The sequence below is a fragment of the Hippocampus comes genome, unplaced genomic scaffold (genome assembly GCF_001891065.2).
Source record: "Hippocampus comes isolate QL1 unplaced genomic scaffold, H_comes_QL1_v1.1 scaffold91, whole genome shotgun sequence".
Classification (NCBI taxonomy): Eukaryota; Metazoa; Chordata; class Actinopteri; order Syngnathiformes; family Syngnathidae; genus Hippocampus; species Hippocampus comes.
In genome coordinates, this window is record NW_017805034.1 from 294,417 (window position 1) to 317,496 (window position 23,080).

Consider the following 23,080-nt stretch of genomic DNA (forward strand, 5'->3'; position numbering starts at 1 on the left):
TCACCGTGTCGTCATCCTGAGTTAAGAGGGTGTGCGCACTTGTGCAACCACAACTAAGTTGTTTGTTTACTTCATCTCACAAATTTTTTTTCAATTTAGTTGTGCTTAGGTCACATGAATGTCGGAAAAAGTTTGGAAATGACTTCTTTTTCAGAAATACTTAGCATTTGAACAGTGTACGTAGACTTTAATCACCCAGTTTAATCAACTTATGCTAATGATGAAATCATTGCTGATCACTGAAAATGATTGTAAAGCACGAACCATACAACTGAAATGAACATGAATTTTATGTAATCCTGAGTTTTTTCCCTTTCTATTTTTCAGACAGCGGGGGGCGCCATTGCCCCCTGGCTGCCCTGACCGCACGTCCCTGGTGGAAATGGTTTAGCGCGTGCGTGTGCGTGTGAGGGGGCCTCAGGTAGTAACACTTTAGCATTTAACAGGACTGCGCTCAGAACCTCTCAGCCAATCACAATCCAGAGGCGCCTCAAGTCTAATAAAGTCCGGCAGCAGCATCTTGACAGTGCAAGTTTGGTCCAGAAATCCGGCATAACCGGATCAACCGCCACCAGTTCACGTTTTTGTAGATTTAACACCCAGACTCAGCTAAAATGCAAACGTTTCGCCAAACTCTGCTCGTTCTCTCGGCGCTGTCAAGCTGGTGTGCGCTCGATGGCTCATCGGTGTGTCCCGCCGTAGAGGAGGCGTATGGAGCCGTAGTGAACCTGCTGCGCCCCGGGCAGCAGCACTCGCTTCTGGATGAGAAGTCTCTGGTCGCTCTCTTTAATACACTGGAGAACCGTGTGCAGTGTGGACAAGTGCCGTGTGGAAAGGTACGTAGTTTTTTTTTTTTTTTTTTTTTTTTTTTGGGTGAGCTGCCAGCTCGCGCAGACAGGGGAGAAAGTACGCACGTCTCAGGGTGATGCTAAGGGTTCGAGGTCCAAAAAGTGTCAACGCGCTGATAATGAGATAACAACTACTGATAATAGCTTAAATAATTTTTTTTCCCCAAGTTCATGCTAGAAAAAAAAAACATTTTATTGAATCAATTTGAAATCAAACGTTTTTACCTCTGACGTTTATTGGACATTAAAAAAAATATATACATAAATTCAAATATTTTACAGTATTACATAATGATGATACATACTGTATGCTGTATTTAGATTCCTTATTTTTTTCTTTTTTGTTAATCTTAACTATCCCATTAAAGTAACCAATTAAAATAATGTCATTGAAAGAAAACATTTGAATGTAATTTCTTCATTGAAGTAACAAAATGTTAACAGCAATAATAATCCTACTCGTGTATTAATGATTAAACTCACAAAATGTTAAGTGTAAAATATTTATTTTATTTCATTGTCAAAGTAAAGGAAAAGTATCCTATTTATACATTAATTGCATTGTGGGCAGAATCAATGCACACAGGGTCCGAACTGGCCCACAGACTGTAGTTTTACCACCCTGTGGTACTGGGAAGAAAATATCTTACTTCGGTCAATGTCAATGAGGTGTTAGCGTCATTATCAGCATGTCAAAAGTCCTTGAACTTGCTGCATGTCACAGTGTGGGCGCAGTTAAAGAAAAGTGTGTGATGGATTGTGTCCCCCTGGCAGAAATAAAAGGAAACATTGTTTGGCTTGTGGGTGATAAGCACTTAATACAGTCGATTCAAACCCTTGAGAAAGGTACACTGAATCAATAAGTTAACTGACCTAAATAGTGACGTAACACAGTATCAGCAAAATTGTTACCCTTGAAAAAAGCCTGTTGTGTGAATGTATCTCATCAAAAGTTCAATTTCAATGTAAGCAACAGAATTAGTTACCATCGTACATAAAGCGGATTCTATTTTTATAACTAGAAGTGGCAAAAGTACTCGCACCATATCGTCTAAGTTGAAATCATGTGTTTTTCACTCCAGTGCAACCTATCAGAGGCCGTCCACCAGCTCGTCCACAATCACAGCGACCATCGGCAGGCAGGCGAGGAAGACCATGCCGTCGACGTGGTGGAATTTAGCGCCCTCGCCGCCGGCTGCGTCCTGTACCTGGCCTCTCCTGACATGGTGTGCGCTGCGGCGAGCCAGGGCAGGTGGGGGCAGGAGGTGGAACACTTCCTGCATGAGATTGCAAGTGGACATTCCCATGAACATCACCATGAAGAGGAGGAGGAAGCGGAGGTGGGCCAGTCATGCCACGGCCTTGAACATCGGCAAGTGGGCCTCCCTGGATTAGAAAAAGTGCTCAGAGAACTCCTCAAGCACTATGAGTCATCAGACGTTGAGGTCAGTGGGGAAAAAAATATTCGCTTATGTTTGGTCATCTCGTGCTAACCAGGCTGTCGTGACAGATTTGGCACTTTGAACCAGTCTGTGAGCAATGCTCCGTCCAGACCGGAGCGTGCGCTTGTTGAATTATTTTGAGCTAGCTATGTTTGTTTGGGTTATGATGCAGCCTGGGACCCAAGGGCCAAAGGTTTGATTTCAGCTCAGATACATGAAAAGCAATTCTTGATAAAAATGTTCCAGCCCATTAGCCAAGAGGTTGTGACATGCAGGAGGGTGATTTGAAGGTCTTTTCGCCACACTGGGATCTCCCCTTGGATCAATGAGCTGATGAATCATCGTGGTTTGACTGAAGATGTGATCTCTGACCAAAGGGTTCAAGGTTCAACTCATCTTAGACACTTTAAAATTCATTTTTGAGCTAAGCAATGCTGGCAGGCCATCGTCTCGGAACATTGTGGCCTCTGCCTGGAGTTTCTAGCTGTTAAATCATGTGTGGGTTTGAATGATTAAATGAAGTCACCAAAGATCACTTTTTTTTTTCTTTTTTCTTCTAATCACCATCGATAACTAGAGCTGCATCACAACAAGCGACATCATGTCGGAGGTCGGCGCCCCATCAGCAGAGCAGACACAAGCGGCGGGTGCAGTGCTGGGCCAGCTCTTGTATCATGCCCTGCGAGGTCATTGCTTCCAATCACTCCCCGACGAGAGCTTCTTCCTGGATTACATCATCCACCGACTGGGCTCTGAGAATTTCACTATCGCAGGTAAAAAAAAAAAAAAAAAAAAAAAAAGAATAAAATAAAAGGAACTCAAGTCACTCGTGACGTGGCTTGACTTGAGAGGAAAAAGTTGAACATTGTCTGGACTTTGTAGAGTTGGAGGCTGTCATGAGGTCTCTGGACATCGGACCCAACTTGGAGTTGAGCCACGGGCACGACGAGGACGAGCATGCTCATCACGATCACAGCAGGCGACGGCGACATTCCGAAAGCAATGGCACCTGGGAGGAGGTGAAGACGTCATTGAAAGTCACGTGACAACATTTTAGGAGCATTTGAAAAATAACAGGATTGTCGCGATTTTCTCCTAGCACTGTTTTTCCGCGCACGAGCTGGTACTCATCCACGGCCTGGGTGTGAACTCGCCCAGGCTGGGTCGCTCTGACCTGGCTCGACTTAGCCCGGCGCTGATCCAGCAGATCCTGAGCGGGGCCTGCATCAGCTCGCACCCGGCGAAACACGACCAGCTCAGCAAAACGGAGAGTAAGCGCTCTCTCGCCTGGACCCTTCACACACACTCATAAGAGTTAACAGCTGGGCCCATTTGAATGCCGTTGACAACCAATACAGCAACACCTATCAAAACGTCTACCGCTAAACAGTCTATCGGTTAAAAATTAAGGTGGAGTCTTATTGCCCGTTGATGATTATGTGTCGACTTCATTGGCCTTCCAGTAGATTATTGACTGTTTGCCCTTGACGCCCTCGTGTGCATGTGACCCAGGATACCTGTACGCAACTCTGGCCAACGTGGTCATCACGCTGATATCCATGTTCGGCATCGTGCTGCTGCTCTGCACGTCGTGCACCAGCGTCTTCCAGCTGTGCATCCAGTTCTGCATCAGCCTGGCCGTGGGTTCGCTCACGGGGGACGCTTTGCTGCACCTGCTGCCCATGGTGAGCCGTCATTATCTCGGCTTCATCACCTTTAGCACACCAGCAATCCAAAATGTCACAAACAGTATAGAACCCGAGTGCTTTTCATTCAAGATGTTACATTGGGAATCGTTGATCAATGCGCAACGCACTCATTTCCTACTGCGCGTAGTTTCTGGGCCTGCACGTCCACCACTTGGACGAAGCCGGTGCAAGCCACCACAGCCGCCACGGCGGCCATGACCACCAGCTGGAGGTGTCGGACTACGTGTACAAGATGCTGGTGGTGCTGAGCGGCATTTATTTATTCTACCTGATGGAAACCGTCTTCAACATCATCACGCAAGGACATAACCACCACGGGGTGAGCAAAAGAAAAAAGCAACTGGACACTCCATTAGGTACACCAGGCTGAACCCAAAGCAAGAGCTGGATATACAGTATTTGAACTGACAGCTCTTGCACTGAATGTGATTAGATTGCGCAGGTGTACTGAATGGGAGGTTTGTTTGTTTTTTCCTCCCAAAAACATTTCATAATCCTTTGTGATGAACGTTCAAGGATGAATCCGAAGGTCACCACTGTGACCACGACCGAGTTCTCGAGATGTATCACCAGGAGAGGAAACAAAAAGACAAATTGCACTCAACTTCCAAAACGGACCTGGTAAGAACTGTTGCACATTCGAGGTCCACTGATATCATGGTGACGGTGATTATGATGACGTGTCAAGGTCAGAGAGGAGGAGCAGCACGAAAGAGATTTTCACATGCCCACAGAGAGGACCAGAGGTAAGATTTTGTCGTAATCCCCCGCATATACACTAGCCACAAATTTGTGCTTTCTTTTTTTATTTTCTCAAGGAGCACAGTGCCATTTTTCCTTTTATTAAAACCATAAACAGCAAATACCTGGAATTACAAAGATACGGGAGTCCACCTCTAATTATGTTAATTGCTAACTAACATAAGAGCTGTGTCCTTGCACAGAACATCGGTTGCTCCCTTACATGGTCACGATAGGGGACGGCATCCACAACTTCGCCGACGGCCTGGCGATGGGCGCCGCCTTCTCGCTCTCATGGAAATCCGGACTGGCCACGACACTGGCTGTCCTCTGCCACGAGCTGCCCCACGAGCTAGGTGACACATACACACTCCCAATTTCAACTCTGTTGCAAAGACAAAAAACAGCAGTACCTACTGAGGTATGTCCGCCCCTGCATCTTCCAGTATGTTGCAAACAAGTTGCACATTATTAAAATTTCTTGTACATGATGACGGCTTTTGCGATGATTAGCATTCCAGGCTCAGGCGAATTGCAGGAATCAAACCCATTGCTACAAAATAGCTGTCCGATTGTTCATTTGAACACTTTTGTGCCCTAAGGCGATTTCGCCATCTTGCTCAACTGTGGCATGTCAGTGCGCCGGGCGCTGCTTTTTAACGTCGGCAGCGCCATGACGTCTTTCGTGGGCCTCTACATTGCCCTGAGCGTGGCTACCGACCTGGCCACCACGCAGTGGATTGCCACCATCACCGCGGGCCTTTTTCTCTATGTGGGCTTGGCTGATATGGTGAGTGGTCCTACTTCTTAAGTACTGTACTGTGGAATCCTTTAACTCATTCAGTAGCAGCCAATTCTGGACCAAGTCTGAAAAGAAGTTTAAAAACGTCTTTGGGAGTGAATGAGTAAAGTGGATAGAGTATATACAGTATACATTGAAACAAATGAGGAAGGGATGTATGTCCAAAAAATGTCTATATAAAAAAAATTAAAAAAAGGGACCATTTTTGGTGTTGTTCCCCACTCCAGTTACCCACCATGATGCACATCAAATCCAAGAGGCCGTGGCTGATATTCGCACTGCAGAACGTTGGCCTGCTTTGCGGTTGGGCCGTCCTCCTGCTTTTATCCCTCTACGAGGAGAGCATCAGCTTCTAGCGTTCCTCGACCAGCTTTGGTCTTAACACGTGAGGGATGAATCCTTTTCCAGGATGTTAAATGTGTGGTAGGGAGAGAGAGAAAAAAAAAGCCAAAGAAATTTCATAGACACCGTATGCAAAAATAAACTATTTTGTACAAGATACAAAAATGTAATCCAAGCAAATGGGGCATCATGATGACTGGTTGCGGATTCTTAGAATACAAAAATGTGTGACCCAAGATTTTGCACGGCAGTGTGATCCCCTGATTTTATGAACAAATAAAGTTGCTGAAAAGGGACTTTGAACACACAACTACACACTGAATTTTTACCATCTAAGTGACTTCATAGCCACATGACAGCAAGCTAAACTCACCTTCAATTTGATTGTAAAATGCACAGAGGTTATTCTTGATGCACAAGATTTATATAACTGCAGTTTGTGTGTGTGTGTGTGTGTGTGTGTGTGTGTCTGTGTGTGTGTGTGTGTGTTTAGGTTATTTTGTATCACAAGAGTGACAAAAAAAAAAAAGTAGTTATTTAGGCTCATCACAAAATTTCCCTCATGGTAAATGTAAATAAGTGTTAATGATAGTCTACGTATAGATTTTGTATATTTCAGCAGTTTGAATAATAAATCTGCTTGCACAAGACTGCTTTTTGGCACCTTTATTTACTTTGAAGTGCAAAAACTTTCTTATTGCCACTCGGGAAATAATTTGGGGGGAATTGTTTTGCAGTTTATAGAACATTAATGGTGGAATACGTTTGAAAGTTTCTCTTTGTAATCTTAAAAACATGACATTTGAAGAGGGGATGCATCGGCCTTTTAGAACCACTGTATCTTTCCAATGAATTTACTTTATTATATGTCATCGTGTGTATTTATTTGAGAAAATATATTTCATCTGCATTAGCTCTGTGTACCTTTTAAATTGCTTTACTTCATAATTCATATTTGTTTTTGTTCATTTCGTTTATTCAACTTTAATCAAAGGTTTCTAAAAAAATAGACTGCATCCTCAAACTGGCTGGCAAAGATTTTTTTTGTTTTTTTTAATCATCAGCCTCATCTAATCTGCGGAGTTTATGTGAACATCTTCATTAGGGCCAGAGTCCAGTGACAAGTCATTACACACATAATGTATACTCTGCACACCACACAAGTGGTGACGGTGTCCCCTTTGCACTCACTTTAATGACAAAGCACACGTTGGCGGGCTGAGCCTGGAAGCCCAAATGTTGCACCGAAGTTCGCTGACTGATGTTGATGACTGTGTCCTGCCTAGAATATTGTTTGTTTTACCCTTTTTATATGATCACAACCCAGGAGTGCAATATTAGTGGGGCGTGTACAGGCATGTAATGAGGTCAGCCTGACCTCATTGAGGAGGGTAGATCGAATAAACATTAACAATGAGGAAACGGAGGACATTCCCCCGTTTGAATTTATGGCACAGGTCAATGTTTGCCTCCTGAGTCAATAACGGGATAAAAGGGTCCTGGTTCTGGGCAAGACGGCAGATTGTTGTTCTTCGTTCCCAGGAGTCCTTTTGTTTGGATATTTTATCAATCAAAACCAGCGACCTTAGAAAAATAATTTTATTCATATACAAAGAAACAAACTGAAATTCAATTAAAACAACAACAACAAAAAAACGGGCTATGTTTTACTTGAATTGAATGATCTCCTGAGTGGCCAGCTTGATGAGCTGGTTGAAGTCAAACTGGATGTACTTGCGCCAGTAGCGTCGGTCTCTGCCGTACATTTGGGCGGGGTAACACGGACTACCTAAAAAAAAAAAAAACATCTTCAAGCATTTCATTTGAATTTTATTTACATTTATTGTAATGAGTATTCACTTCCTCTGGCTGACCACCAAATCGCCACTAGAGTTAGTTACCAAGCAAGGAATCTTTACTTACTGTATGGCGCCATCTAGTGGATAGAACATGGTCAGGCCTTTCCAGCCTTGTTGAATGGCTGATTTGCCCCGATTTATTTTTATTTTTTTTAATGCTGGAATAAAAGTAACACGGACTACCTAAAAAAAAAAAAAAACATCTTCAAGCATTTCATTTGAATTTTATTTACATTTATTGTAATGAGTATTCACTTCCTCTGGCTGACCACCAAATCGCCACTAGAGTTAGTTACCAAGCAAGGAATCTTTACTTACTGTATGGCGCCATCTAGTGGATAGAACATGGTCAGGCCTTTCCAGCCTTGTTGAATGGCTGATTTGCCCCGATTTATTTTTATTTTTTTTAATGCTGGAATAAAACCAAACAAACATCTAGAAAGTAATGTCTCACCGATGCCATGAAGGATTCGAGCAACAGCTCTTCCTGAGAACTTCTCGTCACTTCTGTTGGACAGGAAGCTCCTTATGTCTGCTCGGATCTGATTCTCCCAGTCCAAGAGCTACCCCCAAAAAATAAAAATAAATAATAATTATCCAAATCATAGTTTAGAACATCAGCATAGTGGTTTGTGTCACCTTGTACTGCTGCAGGCTGTCATCTGGTTCCAGTGGTTCCAGAGTGAGGTCTCTTTCCCGCCGTTTGTCAAAGTAGTCTGACAGAAGGTCCTTCAACCGGAGACTGGGTCCGTCGTCCAAGTTGTCCAAGCAGGAAAGCACGCTCTTGAAGGACACACTGGTGACAAAAGAATGTATACATTTGCTGCAAATGTACTTGAGACAGGTAGTAAAAGTATTTTAAGCTGTGTAGTCACAACAACGTGAGGCAATAGGTGTCAAAAATTGCTTTCAGTACATAGCAGTGACCAGCAGAGGGCGCAAATAATTCAGGCCCGACTAGCTTGCTCCCAGAACAGATTCGTGAAGGTCTACCTTTTGAAGGCCTTGAAGCAGGCGCTCAGCTGGTAGAGCTGCGACCTCTCGCGGTCCTGCACGCGCTTATGCAGGAACCGGCACACCTTGTCCAGTTCCTCGTCGCAAAGGTCGCCGTAGGAGCGGAAGTAGAAGGACAGGGAAGAGAATTCCACAAGGACGCCACTCCGCCCGCCAGCTGCACATAAAGAGCGAGCATAGTTCAACAACAAGGTACAAGCAAAATTCACACACGTATATGCTCATTTAATCTTGTAACACAACTTGAGCGTCAAAGCACCTTTACCCGTGCTCCACTGCAGCTGCCTGAGCCCCCTTTTGACCAATGGGAGCTGCCATCCCATCATGTCGGCGACCTCCACCACGTCAAACTCCAGCTGGCTGCACGACTCCACCCCCTCGCCTGCCATGCGCATACGGGCCAACACTACAGCGACGGGCGGGCAGCTGCAAAGTCACACGTCTTCTTCAGTATTTGACACAGTAGAGTCGGAACGCGGGTGGAAAGCTGAGTGACGTGTGTTACATTTTGGTGATTTTCCGCAGCTGTTTGGGTCCGTCGTAGCAGCTGACTTTGCACACGGAGAGCGTGGGGTGGAGAAGCTCCACAAAGCGCTGTGGATGTAGCTCCAGATAGCAGAGAAGTGTCTCAATACCTGAAAAAAAATTAACATAACAAAACACACACATGCACACACACACACACAAAAATATGCATGTCAAGAGTATGTATGATACATAGATTTACCGCCTGAACGGGCTGCTGAAGGAATCATGACGGGTAGTGAAAGCTGATGTTCTGCTGTCTGGCCATGACATCTTGAGGCAGTAAGTGTAAAAAAAAATAAATAAATCTCACTACTTGGCAGAAACTATTAGAAGGTGCAAATCGTTTCGACCCAACTCGTTTCCCGCCTGAACCAACAGGTTGCAAAATGACTCAATATGGTCGTTAAAAACGTGATTGTGTAGTCAATACACCAGAAGCAATGAGGAAGAAAAATCATCTCATTACTTGTGGAACAAGCAGCAGAAGGCACAGGCACACGTCCGGGTTTTTTTGAAAATTTTCAAACACATTTTCTGCCTAAATGGGCTGCCAAAGGAATCGGGACCGTTAGTAAAAGTACATGTTATGTTGCATCGTCGCTACATCTTGAAGCAATAGAGGCAAAAGGGGAACATCACTCCTTGGCAGCGACCAGCAGAGGAATTCCGTAACTCGAGCCCAACTAGTCTGCAGCCTAAACGTGCGGTCGAATGAACGTGTGCAACTGACTACCTTCTTCTGTGATGTCCAGGGTCTCTACCGTCTCCTGGATGGGCATGGCTCTCTCATGAGTGTGACACAGTCTTTCCACGGGCCACTCAGAGGAGCTCTCTACTTCCTGGTCACCCACAACCTCCACGCTGACTTCTTTCGCATCCATATTGTCCATTTTATGACCGTTGTCTGCAGAATGTACCATCTCCTGCCGGGCGGGTATGTCGCGACCGGTTTCCCGATCGTAGATCTCCATCATCTCGGCATCGCTGACGTCCTCCTTGACAGAAGACGTATCAATCATCGCATGTGAGGTGCGTGTCCATCTGCTCGCGGCGATACACACGTAACGTGGGCCTTTTTACCCGGATTAGTTGCTGCTGTTTCCGCTGAATCTGTCTGCATTTGCATGGCGGGAACACTTTCTGGACCAGCCGCTTCACCGTGTAGTAGTCCACCGTGTCGGAATAGATGTGACGCCGCAGCTCGTGCAGGTCCATACCCTACGCGTAAAGATTGATTATCCATCACGATGAAGCGAAAGCGGCGTTATTTCTTGAATGTCTAAGTGTAGCGAAAATTGCGGTGTGCGAGTTCAAATTCCAGTTGCAGTCTTACTTCGGGATCAAGAAAGAGGTGACAGTGTGCCGGTTCGCCATCTCTCCCTGCTCTCCCAATTTCTTGGACGTAACTCTCAAAGCTCTGAAGAAATAATGTGACGCTCAGGTGCAGAAAGACAGTAACAGGAAGTCACTTCGAGTACTTTGTGTCAAACTACTGTGTGGGAAGTCGACTGCGCACCTTGGGCATGTTGTAATGAATGATGCCCCGCACGTCAGACTTGTCCAGGCCCATGCCAAACGCCACGGTGGCCACCACGATCCGGAGCTCGCCGCACATGAAGTTGTTCTGAACCCGGCGCCGTTCCGATCCCGAGAGGCCGGCATGGTACGACTCAGCCTGCCACTTCAGGGGTTTGCGAATCTTCTTCCTTGCTGGGAAAATTTAAACCGAGGCAGATGACTTTTTGGGGGGAGATTGCATTTTCTGTTGCGGAATCACACCATCTTCAAGCATTTGAGGCAAAAATTAATCTTGCGGCTTCACAGCAACCACCCACCGCAATGCAGATGTTATCCAGGCCCAACTCATTTGCTGCCTAAACAGGCCGCCAATGTAGCCAAAACGAACTAGCGGCTCACCAAGTTCTTTCTTCTTTTGCCCCACGGGGTTGACTTGTGCTTGGCTATTGCTGATCTCTTTATTTTCTTTCAGCAGCGTCCCCTGCAGGCAGGTCCTCAGAAGCGCAGCCACGCGAGCGGTCTCCTCCCTCCTGGTGCAGTAGACGATGACCGAATCCAGGCAGCCGAAGCGATCGCCTTTCAACAAGGACACCAGAGCCTTGCGGGAAAGAAAAAAAAAAAGTGTCGTAAATAGACACTCTTGAAGCGGAGAACACGATCGGTCGTACTTGATCCTTCTCACGGTCCATGGACACAGAAAGGTGCAGGTTGGCGGGAACGGCGGCGGATCGGACCGCGATGCCGTCCTGGTCGCTGATGTCCAAGTGTTGGGCGATGTCCAGGGCCGTAGACAACGTGGCTGTGGCTGTGAGCCCAAGAAAGCATCGCACGCCCAATCGCTCCCTCAACACCTACAAAAGAAAAAAAAAAAAAAGAGAACAAATCAAGACCAAGCGTCACGTGGTCGTCAAAACATTTCCTTCACCTTACAAAGCCGGAGGTAGCACGGCCGGAAGTTGTGCGACCATTCCGACACGCAGTGAGCTTCATCGATGCACGCAAAGGCCACGGGGGGAAGCTCCTGCGCCGAGGGCAGGCACCCCAACCTGGAGCCGCCGCCGCCGCCAACAAGCGCTTCAGGGGAGAGCAGCAGCACGCACACCTGACCCGCCTTCACCTGAGAAAACACAACAAGGAAATACTCCAGAATCCAAATACGTCACGGCTGCCAAAACGGCTACCGGCTACCTTTTGTATCGCAGCTTCGCGCTGTTTCATTGTCATGTTGGAGTGGATGCAGGCTGCTTTCAGGTTGGCCGGCAGGCCAGACAGCTACAGAAACACACATTCACAGCAGGTTTTCAGTCTGGGGTCTGAATCGGCTGCCGAAGGGAATCGAGACACGGAGGGAAAAAGTGGCCGGTGTCGTCAGTGAAACGTTGTTGCGACGGGTGCGGGACCTGGTCATCCATGAGCGAGACGAGTGGAGAAATGACCAAAGTGATGCAAGAGGACCGCTTGGCAAACAAGTAAGCCGGCAACTGATAGCAAAGTGACTTCCCCATCCCTGTTGACAACACCACCAGAGTGGAGAGACCTGCAGATAGAAGTAATATTAAGAGTAGGAATAAGGACAGAACAGGAGAGTGCGGGATTAAAAAAAAAAAAGTTAAATTATAACTACCCAAATATTGAATAAACTAGAATTACAATGTTTGTTTTCCGTCTGTAATCAATGCTCAACATTCCCTTTTTTTCCCCTCAGGTTGTAATATCTTTGCGGCGTATGTATCTTGCAGGATCTCCGGTGTGGTGGAAACATTGCGAACGCTTTATGTACCTGAAAGGATCCTCATGATGGCTTCCTCCTGCCCCGCCCTAAACGAGTTGTAGCCAAGTTCTCGGAGAGCAACAAAGACGTCGTCCGGTGTCTCTGAACCCACACAAAGTCGTGTTATTGTTTTGCAATCATCGATGAACACAAAGTAAATTCCTTTACCCTGAATTTTGCCATCATCTGTGAGGCCGTAAAGCGGCTCGACGGGAGGCGGAGGTGCCGGACGCTCATAATCGGGACGGATCACATTGAGCAGAGCTTCATCGTTGCTGCTGTTCTCTGGTTCTTGCTCTTCTTTGAAACGGGCACCTTGGTCCTGGGGCTGCAGTGTTCCCGTCGCCCTGGCAACCTCCTCCAGGGTGGGCAGCTCAAAGGGCTCCTCGTCTTCGACAGGCTGCTGGTCGGGAAGAGAAGGCGGTGGAGCTGCAAAGCAATACCAAAAGTTTATGTTGTATTATGTGGTTCGTATATCACCCAAGCAATAAAGGTCACACATTGATTAACGACGTGGGCCCGACTCGTCTGCTGCCGAAATGGGAGCAAATTTGGGCTTGCACACTACCTGGTCCCTTGCAGTGGACAGCCCAGTGTCCTGTGCCGCCGCACTTGAAGCAGGTGTCGCCTTGGCGGCCGCCGCGGAAGCCGCCACGGCGGCCTCTACCGAAAAAGCCCCCACCGCCACCGAAACGTTCGCCTTTCAGATGGAACTTCTGCATGGACAACTGAAAAAAATAAAAAAAAAGACATTTCACAGAAACCACCCAGCTGATGATAAGGTATCGACTATTTCTTTGCTTTTTCTTCATATTTGCGTGTGTGTTTTGAGTGGCGGAGTCGACATATTTACAAACGCACGTACTTGTTTGCGCAGGGCCATTCCTCTCAGGGCATATCCTTTGACGTGAGATTTCTTCTTCAGATTGATCTTCACGAAGTTACCCTCGGTAACTTTGGAGCCTCTGGAAAAAAGGACAAAACTCCCCCAAAAATGTGGTCGTTGGATTCGAGCGGTGGAGGTATGACGGGGGACATGTGATCAAGTCTTACCTGCCTCGGACTAGCTGCGCATGATGTGATCTCCTGGTGCCAAAGTCTTCCTCGACTTCTCCAAGCAGGTTCTCTTGAGGAACCTAAACAGTCATTTTTAGATTCTCCCAATCTTTATATCGAATACTAACGGGTATTTTAACAGGATTTCTATAGTCACCGACTACCTTCTTTGGTGCCTCCGTCGTTTTGTCGTCCTCCACCTGGGTGTCCTCTTTTCCCTTCTTCCTGTGTCTCTTCTTCCCGTCTCCTCTGTCAGCTTTCTCCTCCTTTTCGTCTCCTTTCTCGCTCTTTTTTCTCCTCCTCTTATGGGCTCCTCCTTCCTCCGTCGCCGCTCCTTCTCGCTGCCTCTTCTTCCTACTCTTCTTTGGTGGGCTCCTGCTGGCTTCTTTCAGTGGCGCCAGATCTTCGGTATTTTGTTTCGTTTGTGGAGCGGGATTTACCGAAATATTGGTCATGGCATCTTTCTCGTCTGCTCGTTTTTCCTCAGCTTTCTCGTTTGGCTGACATCGCTCCTGGTTTCCTGCCGCGGGCTTCTCTTCAGCTTCCAGCTCACCAAAAACCTGACATCTCTCCAGCCACTTCTTGTCCACATTGCTCAGCCGGTTGGCGGGAGAAGGCCTTCCCACGGTGGCGGCTATTCGAAGCCTTCCTAAATCTGCAGGTCCAAGTGCTCCACGTAAAGCCCCTGAATCTTTTTCGACATCTCCACTGGACATAGGCGACACTTGCGTCCTACCAGGACTCACAGAACCTTTGGCCGGTTCTGGAATGGGCCGAAACGGCTCAAGAGGTTCTTCAGGGTGCACCGGGTAGAGCTTATTGGAACCCATGACTCCAAGGCTCGGCTCCACCCGCCTGTTATGTAGGAATACAAACAAAATGTTTTCCCTGTTTGTTCAAATTGCATACTAGTGAAAAGAAACATAGTACGGGGTGCCTTTCCTGGGGGGGCTGGATTCCGCATCAGGGGATGTGGTGACAGTGTTATCTTTCTGAACACTTGGAGCATCTTTTTTTAAGGAGTTCACAGGCACACGTCCGGGTTTTTTCAACGAGAGAGGTTTCTCCTGTAACAACAACAAGCAGCATACATCAACAAAACAATCAACTACACAACCTTGGCTTTCTACTTGAGCTACCTTGTGAGTCAGCGTTGTCAGGTTGTTCTTGAGCTTGAAGCCGTAATATTGTGCAGAGGCCTTCAGAGCATCTCTGTCCAGGGCACTAAGCGGTCTGGGCGAAGACGCCGGTAAAGCGCTGCGATTCAGATGGGAACCCCAGCAGTCCTGAAGAGCACGATCAGGGTGAGTCATTGCTAATGGTCACATACACTAGATTTCCAATTAACAATTATTTTTTTTTGGTACAATAAATATATTGCGTCTACTTCATGTTTCTTTCTTGACATGTTTTTTTTTTTTTGCGTTTTGGCAGAAAATATGTCCCAAACTTGACAATATTCTTAACTTGAATTGGTTTTACATGCACTGTGCCTTCCCTAACAACGCCCCCTGAACATAGCTGTTCAGAATGTCACACCACTCGTATTCTAGTCTTGTTTTTTTTTAAAAAAATGATGGGGGTATGTGTGTTTGTTTTTAAGTTTTCAACTTGATTTTACACTTTAATTGTACATCGTACTTGCGTTTTTTAAATCAAATGTATGAGTGAGTAATATGACAGTATTACCTTCTGAAGTGCAGAATCAGACTGTTCACTGTTATGTCTGGTTGCAACGTTACTCGTGCTGCTGCTGCTTTTCTCTTTGGCCAGTTTCAAACTATAGTACTCTTTGTATAAATCTGGGAAAGGGCAACATATTAAATTGAATTATTTCACAAGTAAACAAAAACAGACAAATATGATGCGTTCACTTACTCCTGGTCTCCTCTGAAGCTTGATCAACGTCTTCCTGAATATTTTGTGCAAATATAGTCAGAACTGATTTTACTGTAGCAGTAAAACAGAGCGGAGGGATCACAAAAAAAAGTTACCTTGCCGGGCTTCCTCTTGTGCTCCTTGACAAAGCTCTGTTCCCATCTTTTGAGCAACACTTTCACCTCGTCGTAGCGACCCATAATAGGACCAGAAGCTTTAGTCTAAACTATTAGATGCACTTTGGGACATATTCGGCGAAGTTTAACACTGTTCATTAGACGTTTTTAAAGGGTGATTGTGAAATAAAATGCGTCGTAGTAGCGAACAACGAAGACCTCATTGAGCTTGCGGGCAAAAACCACTTCAGATTTTCCCGCGCCGGAAAATGGCAACTCGTGTTGCCGGATTTAGATATTTACCCCCTTTCTGAAAAGATACATACGAATGTCAGAATCCTGACTTGAGAGTCAGAAGTCTGAGAAGTAAGTCAGATATCTGACTTAAAAGTGAGAATCTTGACGACCGTGTTTTTTTTTTCTTCACTGGCCATAATCCTCTTCCGTACACTTCCAAGTGAAAGAGTGACTTTCTTTTTAAATAATGACGTGTGGCTGATTTGGAGCCCGGATATCCGCCTCATGATGATTTCCGCGTTCAGCGCCAACACAAATTTTACAGCGCTTCGCAACGTCTTTACATGTTTTTTTTTTTATCCGCACACAGACAATTTAAATCCAAATTTTACATTAATTCAACAATTATAAGTTTCAGACTCCGTTCAACTATACATTTTAATTAGTGTGTATATTTTCAGAAAAGGGGGATAAAAATCTAAATCTGGCAACACGAGTTGCCGACGCGGGAAAATTTGAATAAAACACGGAAGTGATTTTTGCCTGCTAGCTGAATGAGGTTTTTGTTGTTCGCGACTTCAGTCTCAGAATTCAGATTTTAAAGTCAGAATTCTGGCTTTGTAACGTACGTGGAGATGTGAAGCTATGAAGTGTGGGAGGAATGTCAGCGTGAGGAGTGTCGGAAGACATCGTTTCACTTTCGGAGGAGCAGAGGGTGAGTAAACAGTACGCTGAGTTTGTTCATTTCGTGGCTTTTGTGTCCATAATTGACGTGCTCCATGGAGCTTGTCGCTCCGTTGCTAGTTCGTATGTCATGATTTACACATGTGAATCCGTAGAAGTGAAGAAATTCCGCTTTGCGATTGTAGTGGTTTCTGTAAGACTCTAAAATGCCACAAGATGGCAACAACGCACTGAAAGATATTGATTTTTAAGGGTACTTAAAGATGAATTGGAAGCTTTATACTGTTTTGGGGTCATAATTTGTCAGTACGATTTCATATGAATAATTTGGTCAATTCTATACATTTTACTAGGGGTGCATCGTTAAGAGTTTTTTCACGATTTGCAGAAGGGCTCGGTCTTTCGGGAATCCTTTACAATTCCACGGAAACCCTTGAGAGAAAAGACATGAGCCGGAACTACAGTGACAAAGCAAAAGGTTTTATTATTGTGGGGCAGACAAAAAAAAAAAAAAAAAAGAGTCAGCAGCAATGCATGAGGAAGTGGCAACGGGGTCTATTGCAGTTGCGACACCTCGTGGAAGTACGCGCTCAGCATCTTGATCCCTTGTATGTAGTTAGATCTAAAAAAAAAAAAAAAGGTAAAGTGAGGAACATGAATCACGATGCTTGGGAAAAAAAAAATGCTGAGAATAAGACAAGCACCTGTTGAGTTTCTCGTTCTGTGAGTGCGCTCCGTCGTCAGAGGAGCCGACGGGAAGCAGCATGACGTTGCGTCCCGTCGCCTCTTGGAAGGTCAGCGTGACGGGGATACTGCCGCCCTCGCGTGTCAGGTCCGGTTCCACACCAAAAACTGTCACATAAGAAGGCAGACGGTTAAATGCAATCGGTTTACACTTTGCCGTTGTACAAATTGACAAGGCAGTGGTACCCGTCTTCATAGCTTTGCGACCGGCCATGTAGTGCGGATGGTTGAAGTCGGACACCCAGGCTTTGGCCCCGTGCCCCATGGAGACCTTCAGCTTGTTGGGGCTCTCGAGCTCTGCAAACTTCTGTTGCAGATAGTCGGTCACCTGAAAACCAAAATAACGACTGTGATGAAAAACTCCATATGAAACTCAGAATTGTTGACTTGTGTGATGTTTTAGCTCCTGGTGATTTGGAATGCCCGATCACCATGATGAGTCAGCTGGTTTTTAGGAACGCATGATGATCATGACGAGTGGGTCAGCTGTTTGAATGTGACGAAGTTAAAACAATTTCACTATGTATGCAGTTTTTTTTCCTTTGTCACCTCCCCAAACAGTGGGACATCTACTTTCTCAAAGTGCATGCATTTGCAGGTTTTATTTTACATTTGCAGAGACAGACGCTTGTGTGGCAAACCACAAAGTCCCATGATGACTATATGATGTCATTGTATTTTTTTTTTCTCGTAATTTATTTTCCCTCTTCTTCTTCTTCTTCTCCTTTCGGCACGTCCCTATTCAGGGGTCGCCACAGCGAGTCAGTAATTTCCATCCGCCCCTGTAAACCGTCCTACCAACTCGCATGGTCGTCTTGGCAAAAGTTTTACGCCGGATGCCATTCCTGACGCAACCCTCCCCATTTCTCCGGGCTTGGGACCGGCACTGGGGAACAGTGCACCCCCAGGGGAGGGCACTGCCTCCCAGCGGCTGGGTTTCGCAATTTATTTTATTTTCCCTCACCATTTAAAATTTATTGTACTGTGTGATATGAAATTTTTGGGGGGAACTTTTTCACGTTATTATTATTGCTTCAATCTATTGTCCTAGATTTGATTGTATTTTCAATTCTTTTATGTTTAATTTGACTACATTGTACTTGGCTCATTTCAAAACTTTAGTTTTTATTTAATTAGTGTATTGTGTTGTCCATCCAGCCATTCTCTGAACCGCTTATCATGACAAGGGTCGCCGGAATGCTGGAGCCTATCACAGCCGCGTTGGATTTTAATTTGGTGTACCGGATTTTAATTGAATTCAGTTATTTGACCTGACCTTCTTCTCCACAACTTTTGGGTCCATGTCGGGCACCAGGCGGATGGAGAATTTGCCGTTGACTTTGCGAGGGATAACCGTCTTGGCGCCGGCGTCGGCAAAAGCCCCCTCGATGCCGTGCAGAGAAAGCGACGGGTACCTCCAGCGGTGCATTAGGATTTGCTCCTGCAAGACGAAAAGGAAAACGGTTAAATCTCTGCGCCGTGGACTCGTTTCACTTTTCGCGGCGGCCTCGGCTTGCCTTGGTGCTGTGCAGTAGCTTCCCCACGCCGACGTCTTTGCAGTACTCCTCCAAGTCAAACTCGATCTTCTCGTAAAGTTGCGTCTCGTCATCTGTCAAAGGAGCCACGTCTTCGTATATGTCAGGAATCAAGATTCTCCCTCTCCTGTCCACCAGGGAGCCTGTCGGTGAACCAAAGGGGTTAAAACTTGTGTCAGATGCACACTTGGACTCACTGTCAATCTAACCCACTTTAAGTTTTTTTTTTTTTTTTTTTTTTCATATGTCCCTCCGCATTGAGGAAGGCTCGGCTACAATCTGAGCGACAGGATGCAAACGGTGAGCTACAAAAACAAAACGTCCGCTTCACTTGCCCATAAGTGTAATGAGGTCCGTCATGGCCTCGTGGACGGAGCCGCCAAATACGCCCGAGTGCAGGTCCTTCTCACAGCCGTCCACCTTTTAAAAGTAGCGTCAACGTCGTTACCAACGTGCTGGGTGTAAGCCCCCCCCCCTCCCCTCAAAAAAGTCAATCTGTCCACCTCGATGAAGAAGTAGCAGATTCCCCTCAAGCCGTAGGTGATGCAGGGCTTGGTCTTCCCCAGCCAGTAGTTGTCCGAGATGCAAACGTAGTCCACATCCTTGAAGAAGCTGTCCTTGCGCGAGAAGACCAGTTCGTCCAGGCCCTCTGAGCCCGACTCCTCCATGCCCTCGAAGCAGAACTTGATGTTGATGGGAAGCTCCTGCCAAGAAAGCGGCATCTCACGATGAGGTTTGGATGACAAGAAAGACAAGTGGCAAAAGCATCCAACAAGGAGATGCGAGGACAAGCCATTTTGCACGGCGAGCCTTTGGACGCTCAACCTCCTGAAATGGTCACGGAGCAATCAAGCAGATGGCACATGACTCTTCTTGCGGAGAGTTTTACCTTCTGGATCTTCTGGTAGGCTTCGATGCAGTTGAACCAAGCCAGCACGGGACCCTTGTCGTCAGTGGAGCCTCTTCCATACAGCTTTCCTGCAAAAAAAGAAACAAGAATAGTGTTTTGATTTTAAATGGGTGAGGCAGCTCGATGATAATCCATAATTATCCAAATAGTTGAAATGTGATTAGTTCATTTCATAGTTTGATGGTTAAAGTGAAATGATGTGCCTGGTCTTAATGGATTAAAAAAACGGGGGGTTGAGGTCTGGACGTTGGTCACACCACTCTAATGTTCTTGTGTTGAAGCTATGAGATTTTTTTTTTTTTTTTTTTTTTTTTTTTACACAGTAGAAAATGAGTTATGTAAGTTAAAAGCTGAAGAGGCAGGATGGAAGTGAAGGGAAGAGGAAGTGGAGGCGCGACTTCCTGTCAAGTCAGCTTTTATTGTCAAATATGCTCGATGTGCAACATATTTCTCCATACACTTTGTTGTTTTGAAGCAGTTATAGATTTCTCAGCTGACTGAGCACCACAAAATGTGAGTTTGGAGGATAAAGTCCACGCGTGGACGATAGCGACTAGAACGTGAAATAACGACACCTACTACCTACTTTGATTTGGCGAGCATTGAGATAAGACGTGATGACTCGGGAAAGGACTTTGTAAATGAGCGTCAACAGTGACAGGGTCAGCTGATAATGACGACGCACGGCATGCCTTGCATGGAGCAGGAATAATCGAAACCTCTCCTGTGCACCCAAAAGAATCAAAAGGAGTCATACAGAAACCGAAAGCGTCTCTGCATCCTCACAGTCTTTCTCCACATCTTGTTTGGAGGATAATATTCAAGAATGTCAAGTACACTAAGATTAATGCCAAGTGAAGGTGGCGTTTGAAACAAAATAAAAGCAGAGCAGGGTAAGCGGCAACTCTCCACAAGTGAGACGGTCTCCTGTGCACCCAAAACATACAAAACGAGTCATCCAGAAACTGAAAGTGTCTGCATCCTCACCGTCTTTCTCCACCAAAGTGAACGGCTCCGTGTCCCAGCCGTCGTCGATGTTGGCGGGTTGGACGTCGAGGTGGCCGTAGATGCACACCGTCTTCTTGCCCGGGTCTGAGCCCAGACGTCCCAGAATGATTGGGGGCAGCGGGATCTCCTCCCCGCTTGGAAGCTGCCAAAAAAAAAAAAAAAAAAAAAGTGTTACACTTCTTTAGACGGCAAACAAGTTGAGAGTGAATCTGTCGTCGATAGCAATTCCACATAAACAAATGCGATGTGATCAAAGCGCTTCCATGCTCGGCTCACCGTCTGCTGGCCGATGTCCACCATCTCCACCATGCCTCCCAGCCGCTCAATATCCTTGGCAGCCATTTGCATCATCTTCTTGATCTCGCCGCGCTTCTCCGGCCAGGCGGACACACTCTGGACGGCCACCCATTCCGCCAGGCGCTGATCAAGAGCAATTTGACAGTGACAAAGTTAAAGGCGAGGCCTGCAGCCCACTATGCAATTCAGAAAGCTCAGGAAACTGCTTTTTCCCAGAGCATAAGTACAGCTAGATTGCCTCATCTTACCTCCACGTAAAGCTCCTGATGTTCATCTATGTACTGGAAAAGAGCAGAGAGATGTGCCATTGTGTCTGGAGCTGAGAGGAGACGACAGAGGGAGAACCATGTGAGACAACCTCCAGCCCAGCGCTGCCCTATGAGAGGTTGCAGGGGACTAACTCCACCTACTTGCTGACGGCACAGTGTGTGGTTACCCGAAGGAAGACAGGGAACGAGAACTGCAGCTCTACGGTAACGCCACTTGGACAAAATGTGTACCACGTCACAAACTTGCAAATGCAGAGAATTCAATTTTAGGTTGATTTCGGGAAATGTATTTGTCGACTCCTTCAACTTCTGTGGCCCACCGAAGCAAATTATGTGCATCGACTTCATGTTTCTTGCTAAAATACAATAATTGCAAACTGTCTTCAATTCACAACTAAAAATGTTGAGATATTGCAAGCATTTTTGTTACCAACCTCCCCCTTTATTAAAATATATGAAATAATATTTGAGGGGAAAAAACTTTTTATTGGCCTCTGATTTCAAAACTAGTTATTCACCCATTTGTTGTTTAGCGTATTTGTAATATGAGACGATTACACATTCATTTGGGTTCATGGTCATAACGGCCCTCCGAGGGAAACCATAACTATGATGTGGCCCGTGACAAAAATGAGTTTGACGCCCGTTTTAGAGATTTTATATCAAGTCTTTCACTTGACAACTAATAACAGGACAAAAAAAAAACATACCCACCAGAGATGATAATTTTTAAATGTATTAAAGTGCGCAGACTGGCTGTAACAAGTTTTTCTCTGAACACGAGAACAGAAACTTACTGATATCATCGAGGGCTAGCCTTTGGAAGGATGCGGAAGAAATGTGCTTGTTTAAAGAAATAAATCGTTTCGTCTTCCTGTCATTTCAGTAACATCAAGCCGCACCAGTATCTATCATTCTGATGGCCCTGGACAGACCGGATTGGTGGGTCATATCTTGATTTTCCATTTCATCTTTTGTTTTTCTTCCTCTGGGACGCATTACGAAATTGCCTTGGGTGTGAATGATGCAATACATCAGTCTTTATTTATACATAACTTGCTTCATTGTAAAGCAGTCTCCTGATTCACGTTTAACGACACTAGCAGCATTTTAAGCTTCGTTCATAATTAGTTTGACCTGCGCAATGACTGAATTGTGAAGCGTTGAATTCTCACGGACCTAATTTGGTTAAAACGCAGTGGTGCGAAAACTAGCTGTCGAGTCACAACCGTGCGATCTTAGGTGCACCCGAAAATAAAACAAAATTGGTTAGCAATTATTTCATGCAATAATTTCCAACTCACTGTTTCAGACGTGTACCGGTAATCTATTCACGTGACTCTCTCCACGTGACAAATAACTTCCGGGTGTGCTAACGTCCGGCTTCGTAGTCTTAAAAAAAAAAAAAATCACCGATTTGATGGTAAAATATTTTTGTCGGACACACAGATTTAAAATAGAGAAAGGAGCAAATGGGCGAAGGTGTCACAACACGGACGTAATATTTTTATTTTCATTGCTTCGTTGAACACATTCCATATTTAACAGCAAAACCGCATATTGCATCCGTGGTTGTGCCGCAAAGGATTGTGGATCCATATGCGGTGGACAAATTGGTTTGATAAATTGTGATTACTGTAGACGCAAACGCGTATTCCGTAGTCAAACTTGATTTCGTCATAAAATTTAAAATATTTAACTGCAACATGTTTGTACGATCAAATTCAACAATCTGTACAAGTTCCACTTTTTTCAAATGAACTACGTCAGTT

The 23,080-nt window shown here is 45.5% G+C and overlaps 3 protein-coding genes across 6 annotated transcripts; 1 reads left to right on the plus strand and 2 right to left on the minus strand.

Annotated features, from left to right (window-relative positions):
- Positions 1-415: 415 nt before the first annotated feature.
- Positions 416-6,534, plus strand: slc39a4 (solute carrier family 39 member 4). Its single transcript, XM_019863453.1, has 12 exons — positions 416-836; positions 1,931-2,293; positions 2,868-3,063; positions 3,173-3,309; positions 3,390-3,561; positions 3,803-3,975; positions 4,127-4,318; positions 4,516-4,620; positions 4,688-4,745; positions 4,944-5,096; positions 5,343-5,530; positions 5,770-6,534. Exons 1-12 carry the CDS (start codon positions 615-617, stop codon positions 5,896-5,898), a joined length of 2,088 nt encoding a protein of 695 aa, XP_019719012.1. The 5' UTR covers positions 416-614; the 3' UTR covers positions 5,899-6,534.
- A 4-nt stretch (positions 6,535-6,538) lies between these two features.
- On the minus strand, positions 6,539-16,075 carry recql4 (RecQ helicase-like 4). Of its 2 annotated transcripts, none has more exons than XM_019863445.1 (27): positions 15,625-16,075; positions 15,509-15,542; positions 15,320-15,432; positions 14,770-14,916; positions 14,573-14,697; positions 14,472-14,485; positions 13,795-14,432; positions 13,628-13,710; positions 13,440-13,539; positions 13,143-13,302; positions 12,743-13,003; positions 12,584-12,676; positions 12,204-12,340; positions 11,992-12,075; positions 11,729-11,920; positions 11,472-11,654; positions 11,203-11,401; positions 10,802-10,995; positions 10,619-10,702; positions 10,366-10,503; positions 10,019-10,280; positions 9,263-9,392; positions 9,023-9,183; positions 8,737-8,914; positions 8,383-8,539; positions 8,198-8,306; positions 6,539-7,673 (listed from the first exon to the last, which is right to left on the minus strand). In XM_019863445.1, exons 1-27 carry the CDS (start codon positions 15,706-15,708, stop codon positions 7,552-7,554), a joined length of 4,182 nt encoding a protein of 1,393 aa, XP_019719004.1. In that variant the 5' UTR covers positions 15,709-16,075; the 3' UTR covers positions 6,539-7,551. The 2 variants fall into 2 exon arrangements, with proteins under 2 accessions (XP_019719004.1, XP_019719003.1); XM_019863444.1 differs by having other exon boundaries at positions 9,017-9,183.
- Positions 16,076-17,004: 929 nt separating this feature from the next.
- cndp2 (carnosine dipeptidase 2) lies at positions 17,005-22,684 on the minus strand. 3 transcript variants are annotated; one of them, XM_019863467.1, is made up of 12 exons: positions 22,613-22,684; positions 21,288-21,358; positions 21,019-21,162; positions 20,722-20,884; positions 19,714-19,802; positions 19,328-19,528; positions 19,160-19,244; positions 18,807-18,967; positions 18,566-18,730; positions 17,476-17,617; positions 17,250-17,397; positions 17,005-17,167 (listed from the first exon to the last, which is right to left on the minus strand). In XM_019863467.1, the coding sequence occupies exons 2-12, from the start codon at positions 21,345-21,347 to the stop codon at positions 17,101-17,103; spliced, it is 1,425 nt and encodes a 474-aa protein (XP_019719026.1). In that variant the 5' UTR covers positions 21,348-21,358; positions 22,613-22,684; the 3' UTR covers positions 17,005-17,100. The 3 variants fall into 3 exon arrangements, with proteins under 3 accessions (XP_019719026.1, XP_019719028.1, XP_019719027.1); XM_019863469.1 differs by lacking the exon at positions 22,613-22,684 and adding an exon at positions 22,535-22,551; XM_019863468.1 differs by lacking the exon at positions 22,613-22,684 and adding an exon at positions 21,450-21,599.
- Between the last annotated feature and the right edge of the window lie 396 nt (positions 22,685-23,080).